At 51.3% G+C, this 17,560-nt stretch overlaps 1 protein-coding gene across 2 annotated transcripts in view; it reads right to left on the reverse strand.

The window, feature by feature from the left end:
- KSR1 (kinase suppressor of ras 1) overlaps window positions 1-11,785 on the reverse strand; it is a 147,272-nt gene extending 135,487 nt beyond the window's left edge. The window contains exon 1 of one of the 2 annotated variants that reach the window (XM_028166889.2): window positions 11,328-11,785. In XM_028166889.2, the coding sequence (XP_028022690.2) occupies window positions 11,328-11,558 (231 nt within the window). In that variant the 5' untranslated portion in view covers window positions 11,559-11,785. The remainder of the gene's footprint in view (window positions 1-11,327) is intronic. The other variant, XM_007183915.2, reaches the window with a different exon arrangement.
- Window positions 11,786-17,560: the final 5,775 nt, after the last annotated feature.

Genomic DNA, 17,560 nt, shown 5'->3' on the forward strand with positions numbered 1-17,560 from the left:
AATATCCATGCTCTTTGACCCCGTAATTCCATTCCTGGGAATTATCCCAAGGAAATGAATTCAGAATAGGAACAAAAATAAAGAGGTGCCTGTACAAAGATGATTCCAGTCACATTGTTTATAACAGCAAAAATCTGGAAACAACCGAAATGTCCAATAACAGGGGAAATGTTTTGGCAAATTACAGCATACCCACTGGATGAGATATCATGCAGCGATTAAAAGGGCCAAAAGGAAGATAACAGAGAAACATGGACAAGTGTTCTAGAATAATACTAAGTGAAAGGAGGTTAAAAAAAATACTGAATCCCTTCTAAGTACCATCCAGCACACTTTCTGTATCTCAGTAACTCCTACAAGAGTCTAAAATAAACCTATTCTTATCCCCTTTTAACGAACAAGAAAACTGAGGTTCAGAGAGCTAAGGAACTTGCCCCAGGTCACAGAGCTAGCAAGGAATAGAGTCAGGAGGTGACTGTGACCTTCTCCCCCCAGAAACCAGGTACACCCTGAAGTCCTGATGCAGCCCTCAATGTCCTACTAAGTGCCCAAGACCATCCTTTCCCATAATGACATCATGACTGTGTTTGAGAGGCCGAATTCAAAGATCTGAAGCAGCTGGCCAAAAGCAACATGCTGAGAAACACTTGGGAGAATACAGCCCAAACAAAACAAAATGAAACAAACAGAAAGCAACAAAGAAAACCGTGCCTGCTGGGGGCAAGAGACCACAGAAGAAAGAAATGTTAAGAGTGGCGGGCAAGACCAGGCTTCAGGAGGACGGAGCAGAACCGTGAGAAGAACCATGAAGGGCAAGGAAGCCCCTTCGTGGGTACTGGACCTCATTTTTAGGCCAGAATCTCAGAGATGAGGGTTTGCCAGGAGCTCCTTGGAGACAGGGTCTGCCTGTGCTCGCCGACTCTCCTCCCAGGGCTCACACACAGTGGCGCTTGGTAAATGTTAGCTGAAATACACTCATCTCATGACGTGTGGATAAAGCAACGAGGAAAAGTAGAAGAGGAGGCGCTTCCCTGGTGGTACAGTGGTTAAGAATCCGCCTGCCAATGCAGGGGACACGGGTTCGAGCCCTGGTCCAGGAAGATCCCACATGCCGTGGAGCAACTAAGCCAGTGCGCCACAACTACTGAGCCTGCGCTCTAGAGCCCGTGAGCCACAACTACTGAGCCTGCATGCCACAACTACTGAAGCCCACGCACCTACAGCCTGTGCTCCACAGCAAAGAGTAGCTCCCGCTCGCCACGGCTAGAGAAAGCCCGCTCGCAGCAACGAAGACCCAACACAGCCCAAAATAAACAATTATAAATAAATTTATATTAAAAAAAAAAAGAAAGAAAAGTAGAAGAGGAGATACTAGAATATGGAGAAGAGTGGGCTGGAGGTCAGGACTGTCGCAGTGTGACTCTGTAGGGTCGGTCTCAGGCGGGGCTGTGGGAATAAGCAAGGCCATGGACATTCCCTGACTCTGCCACCTGAGAACAGCTTTCGGTGCAGCGGGAGCGTCAGCTTACAGAACCAGATGACCTTCCTGTAATGTGTGGGCTGCCAGAAGCCACAGTAAGCTTCAGGGGAATTTTTTTTTTTTTTAGTTTTTAATCTTTTTAATTTATTTTAATTTATTTTTGTCTGCGTTGGGTCTTCGTTGCTGCGCACGGGCTTTCTCTCTAGTTGCGGCGAGCGGGGGCTACTCTTCGTTGCAGTGCGCGGGCTTCTCACTGAGGTGGCTTCTCTTGTTGCAGAGCACGGGCTCTAGGTGCACGGGATTCAGTAGTTGCGGCTCGTGGGTTCTAGAGCACAGGCTTAGTAGTTGTGGCTCAACAATGTACATGTTTGAACGTTTCCATAATAAAGTTTTTTTTAAAGATGAAAACTCAGACGCAGGCATTTCACCTAAGAATCACCAAGGGTCTGACCCAGGCTTTGGGGCTTGCCCTCTGGAGCCAGACAAAAGCCACGGGTCTTTAAAAAAAATTATTCTGTGCAAACAGATTTTCTAGGTGGATGAGGAGTTTGTAAATGCAAGTCAGGCCATGCCAGTGGGTAATTAAAATGGTCTGGGCTCAAGTCACAGCTTAGTCTCTCCTTGGCTGTATGACTCTGGGCAAGTCAACCTCTCTGCACCCTCAGTTTCTTCACCTGTAAAATGGGAATAACAGTAGAACCTTCCTCACAAGGTCGTTGCAAGGAGTAAATGTCACATAAAACTCCTAAGAAGGGGGCCAGGCACGGAGTAAGCTCTCGGGAAAGGTCAGGTATTGCGACACATCTACTTAATAACATGTATAGATATTCATTTTGAAAACCACACATCCATTTGATCAGTTACCTGGGGAAAATGAAAAGGGGTGGACCCAGCCCCTATTTCTGAGCCCTCGGGCAGCAGTGTGGGAGCCGCATGTCTGTCTAGTGCACCCGGAGTGGTCCCAGCCAGCCCAGGCCTCCACTGGCCGAGGAGCTAGAGAGAGCTCCTCCTTTCAAAAGCCAGCACCAGAAACAGGAAGCTGCTTCCTTTCCTTTCCATTCTGAGCCAGTATTTCCTTTTTTGTTTCAAAAAGCATTCCTCGTCTGCAGCCCAGCCCTTCCCCTGCCCTCCGCAGCCCCAGCCTCAAACACACCCACAGACATTTGCATTTCTCCTGGATTGTTTGCTGCCCACCATGGGGTCAGGAGGTTCCTGGCAGACCCTGAGTGAGTGTGCCCTTGGCACCGGGCTAACTGGCCAGCGGGGCCAGGAAGAGGTAGGACGCGAGGACCCCAGACATATAAACCTCTCTGGGTACGTCTGCCTCATCTTGTTGGGAGGATTAAGTGAAATCTGTCTCTAAGTGGGTAGTGTGGTACCCAGAACACAATCTGTCTCCCTTTGGAAAGTACCTCCCTTGACAAAAGGCAACTTTGCACAGTTAGATAAGTGTATGGGGTCACTAGCCTCTCCTCAACCTACCCGATTTTAACTGGAACCTCAACTGGAACCTCAGTATCATAAAAACAACAGTAGTTGAAACTACACCTACCATTTCTTGTCTCTTCCCCGTTCATGTTTTCCCAACTATGTTCAGAGGAGAGACGATGCCCCGGACAAGTAAGTTTGGGAATCCTTGCTACAGGACTTCTCAGAGCCTTTAAAACACTAATCTTCATCTTCAGGAATCACCAGGAGGGAAATAGCTGATTCAGCTACCTGAAGCTTTCTTTCACAAGAGCATCTCACAGAATACAGTATAAGAAAGGCTGCATTAAGCCCTTTCAAGGGTCCCAGACTGGGAGGGGGGAATCATGCCCCATGCATGAGAACACTCAGGTCACTTTTTAAATACGACCTGTAACTTTCTTTTTCTGGCCAGCAAAACTCTGCGTACCATGAATGAAGCTGGTTCTGCTAATCCATAACAAAACCCAACCCAAGTGAATGGGCTCAATTGGGACTCAATACCTCCAGGTGCCTTGTCAAAGAAAAGCTCCACCACTCTAAGCAGCTTATCTCATCAACTTTGCAGAAAGCAAAACCCTCATGATCAATATATTGCAGATTCATGTCTACAGTTTATGCTGTATGAAAAGTTATTTTTCCTAACCATGGCTGATCTATTCCACATAATGCATTATGTTTTCTCCCTTGGCCCTGTTTTAAATTTTAAGCACAACTCTTAATTCATTCTTGCAATTATTCTGAAGGCGGAAAAATGAAAGGGGGGAGAAAAACGGCAAGCAAACAGGATGACCTCAGCTCCATTATTTTCAAAGGCAATCCGCCCAGTTAAAACACACAGTTTCCCACCAAGGCCAGGATGACAGAGAAATACAGATATATATAAATATATAGGTTTTGTATGTGGTGGCAGTTTGAATTAAAACCTCTTCAATGCAGATGAGAAACAATCGTTAACTGGGAATAAATGACAAAGCATTTTTGATCCCAACATCTGTCCCCAGGGTATGGTTCTGCATCCCCACCTGGGGTCTGGAACAGGGGAGAATGTCATATGGACACAAAGGCAATGGATTAAAAGGCTGTATCTTCTGGAAGCAAAATGGTAAACACTGTATAATGTATCATGGTATTGAATGTAAAATCTGCACAAATTTAGGACATAAACCCAACCCTTATAGGAGAAAATGTTCACCCACCCAAGTCCCAGAGGATCTTTCACTGGAAGGATGAGAAGCCCTTGAAAGTACGGTCAGATCAGGTTCAAAGACTCGGACAGGCCACCTGGGCTGAGCCAGCCCACTGGGCAAGCTGGCTTTCAAAAAAGGCCCCACCCACTGGACACCCCAGACTACTCCCCAAGAATCTCTCCAGTCCCCAGGGTCCCTAAGACACTGAGATGGGGCTGGGAAAACAAATCCATTTGCTTCCTCCTGCAGGAAATGCCTTGAGGCTGAGGACCCCCTCCCCCTTCCCCCAACATAGCAGGGTGGGATAGCAGGCTGTTGTTTTGCCGTTGGTCAAGGTGGTATAATGTCTCACTCCAGGGCGTGAGCTCTCAGGTCTGACTCCCCACTCAGTGCTCCTTTATAAGCACCTGTCTCTCCTCCACTCTTTGTTTTGTTCAGGTTAATAACCTAATATGTGTTCCTGGCAAGTCACTTCCCCTTTGGGCGCTGTTTCCTCACCTGCAGATGAGAGGGCTGGACCAGATGAGAATTCCAAGACCTTAGTAGCCCACTTACCTTAGGAACCCATGACTCTATTAAATCAACCCCAAAGCCAAGGCACCCCAAATAGCGCTCTGATCAATATTTGTGGCTGGTGATGAAACCGAGCTTACAGTTCACTGAGATGCCTTTCATGACCCTCAAGTGATGAAAACTTCACCATATGGCTGTGCACTGCCCAGAGGTGACCAGTCCCTGGACACAGAGCCCTGACATCCAGCCCCCATTTTGCTGCATGGGAGCAAGGAAAGATCCCTTTTCTAGATGGTCAGTCCACGGCCACCCCCCTTGCTACGGGTAACCACAAAACTAGAATCCATAATCCTTGACCCAGAACCCAGAACCTCAGCCACAGGGCCCACGTCCTGTCTCCTGTTCACACTCCTCGCCCTCAAGGTGGACACAGATCCAATGGCAAAGGGGTAAACGCATGAAGGCTGCCACTTTGTAAATCCTGGCACTCCTGCTGGGGAGCGGGGTGGGGGAAACATATCAGGCCCTAAAGATTTCGAAGAATAGGGCTGCTGTTAAATGTGTTAATACACTTCGACCCAGCAAATTCCACTTCTAGGAACGCACTCATGCACTCACTGCAGCAAGGTTTATAACAGCAAGACATGGAAACAGCCTGAATGGCTGACAAGTGGGGACAGGTTCAATGAATTTATGATATGACCACACGATGCAGCCACGACCAGTGATGGTGCATATCTGTGGGTACTGGTGCAGACAGAAGACATTTACAAGGCAATGAGCACAGTGAGCTCCACGAATACGTTCGTGTACTTTTTTTTTTTTAATTTGGCTGTGCCGGGTCTTAGCTGCGGCATGCAGGCTCTTTAGTTGCAGCATGCATGTGGGATCTAGTTCCCTGACCAGGGATGGAAGCTGGTTCCCCTGCATTGGGAGCATGAAGTCTTCTCCACTAGACCACCACGGAAGTTCCCCATCCATCTACATTTGTATGCAAATGCAGAGGACAAAAACACTAGAAGAATTTATATAGCCAAATGTTAACAAGAATTAACTCTGAGAGGTGGCATTATGGGTGGTTTTTATTCTTTTATTCAACTGAATTTTCTTTTTAATAGTGAGCACATATCATTATGTGTATTTTAAAATATTTTAATGCAACTGGAAAGTTAAAGAATGTAGTGCTTACCAGAGGAATTACGCATAGAGAATAGGCAGGTATCCATTAAAACAATTATGAGTAAGATGATCTCTAGGCAGCTTCTCATTTCTCAGAATGAGACCAACCCAGAGCGATTGCATCACGGTTCGCTGACAGGGACGCATCTTTGAGGACGTGCTGGCCTGCACTTTAGGGAAGCGGCCCCCAGCCCGAGCGCAGAGGCTGCACAGCCTGGCGTGGCCACCAGAAGGCCCGCTCACCTGGAACTGAGCCACCAAGTGGCCCTGGGCCAGCCCTTTTTGTTACCGGCCACTTCCTTGGGCTCAGCCGTCACAACCCTGACCAGAAACTGTCCCCTCCACTATGGTTTCTAGAAGCTGTTGCGAAGTTCTGAACATGAGTACCAAAGACCGGTCAACCCAGGTTCTACCACCTACTAATTCAGTCTCTCAGTCCCTCTGAGCCGCAACGTCCTTATCCGCAGAATGGGGAGAAAACCTCACAGGGTCCATGTGAGCGTTAACTGAGGAACATATGCCAAAAGCCTAGTACAGAACAGGTGACCGAGAGGGTTTCTCTTTCCACGTCTGCCCTCACTATGCTCGAAGGGCCTTCCCATGACCCCGAATGCACCTCTACGCAGTTTTCCCTTTGAACTGAACGTAGAAAAAGATTCCAATCAGCCTTTTCTGAAAGGATGTCCTTTTTAAAAAGCATAGCTGAGAGAGACTTGGCCACAGGCATTGTTACTTCCCACCACCAGCACAACCACTGCAGACACGGCCACCAAGGACCAGGGCCTTTGCAGTCCCTCTCGGGACCACAGCGGCCAGGCAGGTCCTGAACACTTCAGGTGGAGAATGCGGCTTTCCTGGATTTTCAGCTAACCTGGCGGGGAAGGAGGCATTCCCTTCACTGTCCCCAGGCAGCAAACCAGAGGCCTCCTGGCACTCAGGCTAACCTGGGCTGCAGATCTGATAAGGCCTCCCTCCAGCGCCCCGCAGGCCTCCCCAGTCTTGGGAACTACAGGTCCCTCTCCAGACTGCCTCCGAGGATCGCCGGTGGCAAGTTTCACCAGGAAAAAAATTGCCAAGGCGAAAGCAGACACCAAGGGAAACAGTGCCCCAGCTCTGGCTCCCTCCGGGGACAGCTGGAGTGAAAGCCTCCAGCAGGAGGTTAAAACTACGGGGTAGAGCAAAAGCAGAGAAAAGCCCCACTCCGAGGCAGGGGCTGGGTGGGGAGAGGGAACCCAGGCTTCACTCTCATTTCTGCCAGGGGCGTGTGATGTGGGACAAGTCGCCACCAAGACTCTGGGAATATTTCCCAGAAAAGCAGGAGTTGGACTGGACAACCATCCGGTAATATTCCCAATTCCAAACTGCTCTCAGCAGGCCATGGTACTGGAGTCACTACTGTTCGCCCGCCTCCCTCCCCCATTAGACTGAAAGCATCCTACCTGCCTCAGAATCCTTGCCAGGGGGGTGGCAGTGGGCAGCTCATCAGGCAAATCAGTAATAACTGCAGGTTTGTAGAGGGAATGCACGTCCATGCACGCCCCAAGTACTTGCTCTGTGAGGACCCACCGCACCCCTCTCCTTTCCCAGCACTTCCACCATCCAGGTGCTCCAAGGGGCAGGGGCGGGGACCACAGGCAGAGCTCAGGCCCTCCACACCACAGGGTTCTGACCTCTGCCACAGCAGAGCTGAGCGAAGGTCAAGGCCCTTTGGGGACCCCTTTCTCTAGGTCAGCTTGCTTAGGAGGGACTTTTCTCCATAAGAGCACCAGATGGGAAGACTCGGTGTGGCAAGGCCTGTCTCTGGAAAGTACCAGGAGGCTGGCAGGATAAGGCAACGTTACAGTGCCCACAAAACGTGCATCTTCGTGAGGCACCACTATCTCCCCACTGCCCGGCACAGAGTCAGCCCAAAGAGGATGCACAAATGAGGGAATGAACTGGCGTGGGGCTCCAGGCCCAGCTGTGAGGCCAGCCGGGGTATCCCTGTGTGAGCACATCTGGGGAACGAGAACATTCCACCTTGCCTCGGTGGAGTTCTCAGGGCCTGATGGAGATAGGGCAGCAGGTTCTGCTGGGATGGAGTGGCCTCCCAACTTCTGTTTACATATTCAGACTCTGGGTTCAGATTTTATCCCCCTCCGCTTCTCATGTCGAGAGAAAAAAATACACGTGTGATGAAGGTTGGCGGATTTCCAGGAAACCTTCGGAGACTGAGAAGGGTCCAGCACACTGACTGGCAGGTAGGAGGCAGACATTAGGCCCTGGCTCCTTCCACTCTTTTGGATCCAAGCTGGACCACTGCGTGGAGGAGGGAAGGGCAGCCGGACACGCTGACCCCCAGACATCATCCGACCTACAATCAGGCACCAGCAGTGGGGCCGGAGGTCAGGGACTTCCCGAGGCACCTCACTGAGTGCTTACTCAATGAGGACCAGGGTGGGCTGGGGTTCCTCAGATTCTGTAAGTCTGGCGGGCTTGCGTAAGCCAAGCCCTCTGGTCAGCCCCTTCTTCAAAAGCCAGGAATCCAATGTTGCAAGTCTTGTCTCTGGGGGCCCTGGCCTGGAATGTGAGAGGAGCCTGCAGAACAGGAAAGAAAGCTAGAATGGACATCACCACTACCCTGCCTGACCTCAGCACAGGCTTCTGGGATTGTTTCCTGGCCTGTCTCACCCACCTCTAGGAAATAAGAGCAAGTTGTCAAAGTGCCTTCCCCTAAATGTGGCCTGTGGCATGAATGCATTGGACCCTCACTAGGAAAGTTCACGGGCAGAATCTCTTGGTAGCAAGCATGTGGACTTACAGACTCACGACAAGGTTGCGGGCTTAAGTAGTCTCATGCCCATTTTACAGATGGGGAAGCCTGAGATTCAGAAGTCATGGGACTTGACCAAGGTCAGACAGATAGAACCAGGACCAGATTTCCAAGCCATGGGCTTTCCGCCTGCCACACTGCCCCAAAGGTCAGGATTCTTCGAGTAATAAACTTTCCCCCTATTTTATCAGTCTGGTAAATCTGGATTTTAGAACAATTCTTAATCATGGATACTCTTACACAGAGGTGTGTATAACAAACATTTGATTCAACCCAACTGAGGCCCCTTCACTAAACCACAGAATTTAGAGCCACGAGAGCCCGCAGAGACCCACTCCAACCCCCCTGTTCAAGTAAGGAGGCTGAGGCCTAGGGAACTAGATCCTGGGGTATAAAGTCCCATTCCCCCAAACAGCCCAGGTCCTGCCTTTTCAGGGAGTAGGGTGGACTTGAACCTACAGCATAGTGGAGAGGACAGGGAGCTGGGTACTTGTTCCCCTTCCCACTGCAAATCCCCTTTGGACCTTTGGATGGGTTTCTGGCTGCCAGAGCCGATCATCCAATAAAACACTCAGAAGGGAGGCCACCAAATAAACCAGGTCAGAGACCTAAATAAGGGGATGCTCTGTAGTGTCCTGATGCCACACCTTGGTAAAAATGAGAGACTTTGGAAGGCGGCGTACGGAGAAGGCAAGGCGCCATTTCCAGAGAAAGAGCCACACTTTTTCTCCTGGGTCCCATCTGCAAGCCAAGAGCACTTCAGAGCGACATGGGTACAATCCAAGAGAGGCCAACAGAGAACGTTCTCTCATCCCAACAACACAGCGGTCCAACAAGACACATGCTGCCGGACAACGAACCCTCCTCCCAGAACGAAGCCACACAGGCCCCCTATTGTGTCAGTTTAAAAACTGAACTTTGCTGGGCAAACACACCCGGCTGTGTTCAAGAAACCAGTTTCTCTAGCCACTTGGAAAACAGCAGCATGCATGCAGGAGGGGCTGGGGCGGGGTGGGGGGGTTGCTGGTTGGTTTGTTTTTTAAGTAAAACCCTGGTCGAAACTGCTATAGTGACTGTAACAAAAATAATAATAGCCAGCACTGATTAGATGCTTCCCATGTCCCTGGTTTTGTAGCTTTTAAGAAAATAAAACTGAAGGACAGAAGTCACTCCCAAGGGGACTTCCCTGATGGCGCAGTGGCTAAGAATCCACCTGCCAATGCAGGGGACATGGGTTCGAGACCTGGTCCAGGAAGATCCCACATCCCACATCCCGCAGAGTAACTAAGCCCGTGTGTCAGAACTACTGAGCCTGCGCTCTAGAGCCCGCGAGTCACAACTACTGAAGCCCGTGCGCCTAGAGCCCGTGCTCCCCAACAAGAGAAGCTACTGCAATGCGAAGCCCGAAGAGTAGCCCCCGCTCGCCACAACTAGAGAAAGCCCGCGCGCAGCAACGAGGACCCAACACAGCCAAAAGTAAATAAATTAATAAAAAAGAAGAAGTCACTCCCGAGCATTTTGGATCAAACAGGGATTCAGGCGTGTGGTGTGCACAGAGGACTGGGTCTTGTAATAACTGCCACAAATCATCCGCTGGCCCTATGATGGCTAGCAGAGGCAATCAGCAATAAGAGGGTGTGGAGGGTTTAGGATGAAGAGTTAAGGTTCTAATAAAACAAAACATCTCCAGATCTGCAGCAGGCCAGATGTGACAGTGCAAGGTGGAAAGAGGCAGAGCAGCTACTAAGTGCTGCCTGGAATTTCACAGTCTTCCCAGCCTCTGGACAAAAGCAAGTTGGGAATGCACTAGTTTCCCTCTATTATGTATGAGGGAGGGGGAGACTCCCCCTTCGGAGAACCCAACAACCCTTTCGGCTGATTCTTTCAAATCCTTTTAATACTGCACTTCCCAGCTATAATTTGAGACAGTAGGGCCCGCATATCTTATTTCTTCTTTACGCTGGAGGCTGTCTCCACCAGAAAACCCCTTAAATAGTGTCGTCTTCCCATCAAAGCCTTTGGTCCTCAGCACAATTGTTCCTAAACCAAAGTCCAAAGGGGGGGGGGCGAGGGGGTGTCGGTGGGTAGAGCAGTGAAATGCTGTGGCAGTGCGAAAGAGAAGCACCCAACGTCTGAAAGGCAAAAATGCAGTTTCATCGAACACTGATAAGCGGCAGACAAGAACCTGGAGGAGAGCAAAGGAAGAGACAAGACAAAGTCTGGGGCGTGAGGGGAAGGCAGAGAACAACGGGCCTGCGCTCACACTTCAGGGGGACCTCCTCCCGCCCAGTCACCCCGGTCCACAGCTGCTGGGCTCAGTCACCCAGGGAAAAGTCCAGCACGTGACTCAGTGGGAGAATGAGTCCTGCAGCCGGGCGAGCTGGAAATGGGGTGGGGGCGGAGGGGGGCGACAGGGCATGTCCGTACGCCGCTCATCCCGCCGGCGGGCTCCTCCAGCCTCCCTCCGAGGTCCCACTACGCCCCTCCCCCCAAATCCCGCCCAAGGTGAGGGGCTGGTCCCGGGTCCTCCGGCCGACGCAAAGGAGGTGACCGGGCTCAAGGATGCAACTGGGGAAGGAGTGACCTGGAGCAGCGAGGGAGGCGCTGGGGCGCTTCCCGGGCCGCCGACCCCTGCCTCCTCAGACCCAGCGCGGGCCCCCGTTTCTCCGGCGCCGCGGCCCCTTACCTCCAGGGTCCGAATCTCCTGCTGGGTGAGGTCGTTGGACACGGCGCACTTGGTGCGCAGCCCGCGCAGGCTGCCGATAGAGATGTCGATGAGCTTCTGGAGCTGCCCGCACTGCTGCAGCGCCCGGCTGGCCGCGGCCCCGGCGCCCCCATCCGCGGCCGCCGCGTCCCCCCCGCCGCCGCCCTCCTTCTTCTCCCCCATCGCCGCCGCGCGCAGCGCCGCTCTATCCATGCCTCGGCATCGGGGCCGCGGGGTGGCCGAGGCGGGGAGCCCGGGGGCGCGGACGCCTCGGAAGGGAAGCCCTGAGCCGGGAGGGCTGGCCGAGGAGCGCCCCTCGACGCTGCCGGAGCCAGCACGCGAGCCCGCCAGCCGCCGAGCCCGCCACTCCCTCCCGCCCAGCCGCGGCGCCAAAGCGAAAGCCGCGGCGACCCGACGGCTGAGGCTCCCGGAGCCTTTAAGTGGCAGCGGGGGCCGGGTCAGAGCAGCTGGGCATGCTGGGACTTGTAGTCCGCGCCGCGCACCTGCCGCCGCCCCCGCCCTCGGGGACCCAGCCGGCGCCCGCGCCCCTAGGTCCCGGCCTTCCCTTCCGCTGTGGGCACAGGCCGTGCGGGAGCGCCCCGCCTCTGCGCCCCGGGAGTGGCTGCTTCGCGCCAGCTCCTCCCCCGGCGCCCGAAGCCTGGGGAGCCTCATCTCCCCGCCCCACCCCCTCGCCTCCTCCCCATCCCTCCGCCCGGCTGGGGACTTCCCGCGACCCCCCGGATGGGGCGAGGTAGGAGCCGGCGGCCCTTTGGACGGGAGGAAGGTTCGCATCCTGCAATTCCTTGACCGCAGCGGAACCCTGGAAGACGGGGACAGTGGAGGTTTCAGAATTTCTGTGTGGGTTTAGGGGCCGCCATCTAGTGGGAAGGGGCCTAAGGTACTTGTCCTGTAGGTGGTTCGCAAAGTACTGGACTCCCGATTGTCTACGCCAGAGGAAAAGCTCGGGCTTGGAAAGACGTAGGGCTTTCTTCTAGATGCTATTTACCCACCAATGTAAGGGTCCCATCCCTCCGCCACCTCAACCCAGCATGCCAGCCCAGACGCTTGGGGTGACACCTTGATTTGTCGTGTGTTTGGGAGCACTCTAGAGCAAACCGACGGTCCGGGTTCAAACAGTTTCTACCACTGCCTAGCTGTGACTTTAGGCAAAGTTGGCTCACCTCTGAGTGTCTGAGTTTCCCCATCAGTCAAAATGGGGTGATAACAGTACCTATCTGATAGGGTTCATGTGAAGAATGAGTTAATGTGTGTACAGCACCTAGATTGATTACTGCCACGTGTAGGCACTAGATAAAATGTTAGCAGTTGTTACTGTTCAGCCTCGGATCTCCTAAGCATGCCTCCACACGTGAGCAGTGGGCATGGGCAAAATACCCACCCCATCCCTCACCCTCCTCTCCCACCTCCTACCACTTCCCCTGAGCTCAATTATCTGCCTAAACTGAATAGACAAGACTCTGATCAAAGGTCCCACACATCCATACTTCCAACATCTGCCAACCAGAAGAAACCTCTCTCCTAAGCTCCTTGGCTGCAGAAGCGGCTGGCTAATTTATCTTGGTATCCTCTTCACAGAGCCAAATACAGAGCATGACACACAGCAGGGGCTCCAGAAAGCTGTGCAATCCAATTCACGAGTTCTTAAGACAGGCCCTATGCCCTGAAAGAGAAACTGTGTAACAGTGGCTCTCAAACTTGAGAGTGGATCAAAATCTCCTGGAGGGCTTGTTAATCCACAGAATGATGAACCCCACTCACAGAGGTTCCCTCCCACTCAGTAGGTTGAGGATGAGGCTGGAGAATTTGCATTCTAACAGGTTCTCAGGTGATGCTGATGCTGCTGGTCTGGGGGCTGAACTTTGAGAATCTTTGGCACAGAGAAAGGTCACAGAACAGGAGAACTATCTCAAGGGACGATCCATAACCAGGCTGCAGCCTGGTTGGTTCAGAACCTCTGTTTGTTCAGCAGCCAGAGCTGCCAGGCTAGAGTGACTGGCTCACTCTAACTCAATTCACAAGAGATTTCCTGATAAATGCCTACTATGCAGTTACAGCAAGCTTGTAACTGGGGCCTGGTCAACACATTTTTCTGCAGGGCCACTTTACGTGGAAGCCATATCCTGCGAAGGGCCACTGCCAGCCTGTGGCATCCACACCTACCCATGCCGTTATGGCAATGGTGTCAGGGCTGGAGACTGGACAAGCCCCAGATCCCTGGCTACTCTCCCGCCAGGCCATGCAGCCGGTCCCTCTTCTGTGGACACAGTCTTCCTTCTGGTTGGTGGAGAGCATTCAGTAAGCCACAGCTTGCCTTCCCGCTTCATCTCAGACACACTCCAGCCTTCTCAACTGGGTTTGGGTGTCCTCTCGGCCACCCGTTCACAGAACTGCCTCTTAGAGATACAGAAAGCAAGGATTTTAAGATAATCCCTTCATTCATCCTTTTAACATTCCATAAGTATTCATTAAGTGTCTACCTATGTGGCAGGCCCTGTTTTGGGCTCTGGGAAACAGTAGTGAACAAAACAAAGATCCTTTACCCTCCAGGAATTTATATTCTGGTGTGAGAAGACAGAAAATAAATAAAGAGAATGCACAGTGGGTTAGGGGGTAACAGGTGCTGTGCACAGCATAAAGCCTGCAAGGGGACAGGGAGTGTGACGTTTCAGAGCTGTTTTAGAGACTGGGGTTCTCAGCGTGGTCTCTGAATCACTGTATGACCTTGGGCAAGTCTCCTAACTCATAGCCCTGGTCCTCATCTGCAAGATGGAGGTTATATGTTGTGAGGATGAACAGAGATAGTTATGCAAATGATGGTCACAAAGTAAGGGTTCCACATATTTATTTTTATTTATTCAATAAATAAATTCATAATAAATTCCTTCCCCACCTTCCAGAGTGAGTGTCCTCTAGTGAGATGAATTCGTCTATCAGGTGATGATTCTTAGGTTTGGCTTCAGCTCTTGAGACTTTTTCTGTGACACCCTCAGTACAGAAAGTTCTCCTCTTCCTTCCTCCCTCCCCTCTGCTTCAGGCATCTCTGTTAGCATCACTCTAAGTTTCCCCAGCTTGGACTCCCCTACCTGCATCTCAACACCCCAGCAGCCATACAAGCACATTCATGAATAGACCCACAAACATGACAAACCAAGTTTTTATTCGCGTGAAACAAATGTGAGAATGAAGACAGGTAACTAACAAGTTAACAGGTAACTAACAATACAAATATACTGCCAAAATAAATTCACAGAATGATAAGTGCTATGAAGGGGGAAAAAAGCAAATAGTGATAGCAAATTCGCAGGGGATGAGGTGCTTCATTAGATGAAGTGGTCAAATAAGTACTGTCTAACTGATCATTGAACTAAGATCTAAATAAAGAAAAGGAGCCAGCCGTCTGGAGCTCTCGGAAAGGGGCATTCTAGGCAATGGGAACACCACGTGCAAAGGCCCTGAGGCAGGAGCAAGTTGGCACACTCCAGGAACAGAATGAAGGCCAGCTGGTGTTGCTACAGCATGATGCAAGAGAAAAACAGGGGTTGGAGATGACGTGGGAATGCTGGGCAGAGGCCAGATAAATTAGGACGTGGACAGGAAGTTTGGATTTTTCTCTAAGTCTTTGTTAGTCCTAATGTAGTCCAAGATTACTGCATCGCCCGGGAGCTTGTTAGAAATGCAGTCTCAAGCCCCACCCCATATCAACTGAATCACAACCTGGATTTTAGCAAGATCTCCACATAACTTGAATGTATTTTAAATTTTTGGAAGCATAGCTCTCTAAGTACATGGAAAGAAAACCACGTTCCTTGCGAAGTGTTTTAAAAGATTCCTCTGGGGAGTTCCCTAGTGGCCTAGTGATTGGGATTCCGGGATTTCCCTGCCGTGGCCCGGGTTTAATCCCTGGTTGGGGAACTGAGATCCCGCAAGCCCGCGGCCAAAAGAAATAAAAGATTCCTCTGGCCACCACAAGGAGAGTGGATATGGTAAAGAGGCAGGGTCAGAAGCAGAGATGCCAGATTTGAGACTGCTGCAGTGGCCCAGGTGAGGTGCAGGGGGAGGAGGGGGGATGGAGGACACGTTTTGGAGACAGAGTCAACAGCACAAGCCGATGGGCTGAATGTGGAAGGAGGAAAGAAATCATTTCGGCCGTCCTGGCCATCCCCTGCTCCTCCAAAGATACTCCGGGGCACTGAAGGGTGGGAGGAGCCCTACCCTTCAGTCAGGTCCAGCCACACCCTCATGTGCCACGCCCACCCCCCCTTCCCACCTCTGCCCATAGCTCAGGACTCAGGCAGTATTGTCTTAGAACCTAGAACAGTGCAGGGGGAACTTTGGATTCCTGGATTTCACCTTCAGTCAAATTGTCCAGGGCATTTGTGGAGTTGCCCTGGAGAGATGCACTCTGTTATTACATACTCCTGTGCTCGTATTCATTCATTCATTCAGCAGATACTTACTGAGCCCCCAATATGTGTTCAGCACTGTGCCAGACTCTGCGAATAGAGCAATAAACAGTACATCCCTTTATCGTTTATAAAAGGACTTTGATTTGAGCTCATAGTAGCCTGTGTTGTCTTCCTGAGGCCCGTCCCATGTTGCTCCCCATGGGCCGCTGATGACCTCAGAGCAAAGTATGAATTCCTGAAAGAAGGCCTATGAGGTCCTTTATTCCCAGGCCCTACAGACCTCTCCAAGCCCATCTGCTACCCAAGGCTTTTTTGAGTCAATGTCCCCCAACTTAAGAATCTAATGAAAATAAAATTGTCTCTCCAGAAAAGAGTAATACAAGGGGACTTCCCTGGTGGTCCAATGGTAAAGAATCCACCTTCCAATGCAGGGGACGTGGGTTCGATCCCTGGTGAGGGAACTAAGATCCCACATGCCGCAGGGCAACTAAGCCTGCACGCCACAACTACAGAGCCCATGCACCACAACTAGAGAGAAGCCAGCGTGCCACAACAAAAGATCCAGCATGCCACAACAAAGATCCCTTGCAACTAAGACCCGAAGCAGCCAAAAATATAAATAAATAAATAAATAAATAAATAAATAATTTTTTTAAAAAAAGAGTAACACGTCTACTCACAATTGTGATACAACTTCAGGAGGTTTGTGGGTCCCCCTAAGCATATCCTTGAACCCCTGGGCTGCAGACGAGGTTAGGAACCCTGCTCAACTGCTGATACTTGCTGCCTTTACTCAACAATCTTGGGTCACACCGTGGAGAGTCATGTCACCGTGCCTTTGCTCAGGCTGTCACTTGTGCCCACAGTCCTTTCTCTCCATCTCCCCAGATACATTTCTGTTCATCGTGTAGATCTAGCTCACATGCCCCGCCACCCCTCTCCCACAGTAGGAGCAATCTTTCTGACTTCCGTATTCCCACCGAACTTTGCAACTTCACATATCTTTGGTTCTTTCTCTGCCTGTTTCCCTGACTGGATAGTGAGCCTTCTTGGGCTCAAATAGACTTTATATGACCTTGGGCGAGTTTTTCATCTCCCTGAGCTTTTATTTCCTCTTCTGCAAAAATGAGGATAATAATCTCTCCCTCCAGGGTGGCTGAGAGGGGTAGACGAAATAAAGCAGATAGGCCTGGCACACAGCGGTGCTTAATATGTGTTTGAATAAACAAAGGATGGATTGCACTTTACAGGTGAAGAAACCAGGGCCTCTGTTCAGGGATACTGACCCCTGTGGCCTTAGGTGCTCGTTCTAGGATACACCACCACCACCTGCGCCGTGTGGTCAGAACCAGCTCTGGGTCAGGTCACAGGAAGAAGCCAAGCTGACAAATGGCCTTCTCAGCCCTGAAACTGAAGACACCCAAGTTGTCATGGGCTTTTCAGGCCACCTGGCAGGAGAGGGCTGTTCCTGGAGATGCAGGGAGGAACCAGTCCAGGGAAGGCCCCAAGGTGATGTGGGTGCCCTCCTGGCTCTCAGTTACCTTGTCCAAGTCATTTATCCTCCTCCGCTTCCAATCCTTGTCCTTCTGAAGCCATCAGTGTCCACCGTGTGCTCCCCCACCCTGTGGTTTCTTGAACCAAAATCTCCCCATCACTTCAGGTCTTCCGCTGTGGGCCCCAGCTTCCTCTCCGCCCCTGTGCTTCAGCATAACCCCCGTCCACTTCCATGATCACCTTTTCCACTATCACGTGCTCATGGCCTTCCTTCCCTCCTCACGCCACACAGAT

The sequence above is a fragment of the Balaenoptera acutorostrata genome, chromosome 20, assembly GCF_949987535.1.
Source record: "Balaenoptera acutorostrata chromosome 20, mBalAcu1.1, whole genome shotgun sequence".
In the NCBI taxonomy this organism is placed as follows: domain Eukaryota; kingdom Metazoa; phylum Chordata; class Mammalia; order Artiodactyla; family Balaenopteridae; genus Balaenoptera; species Balaenoptera acutorostrata.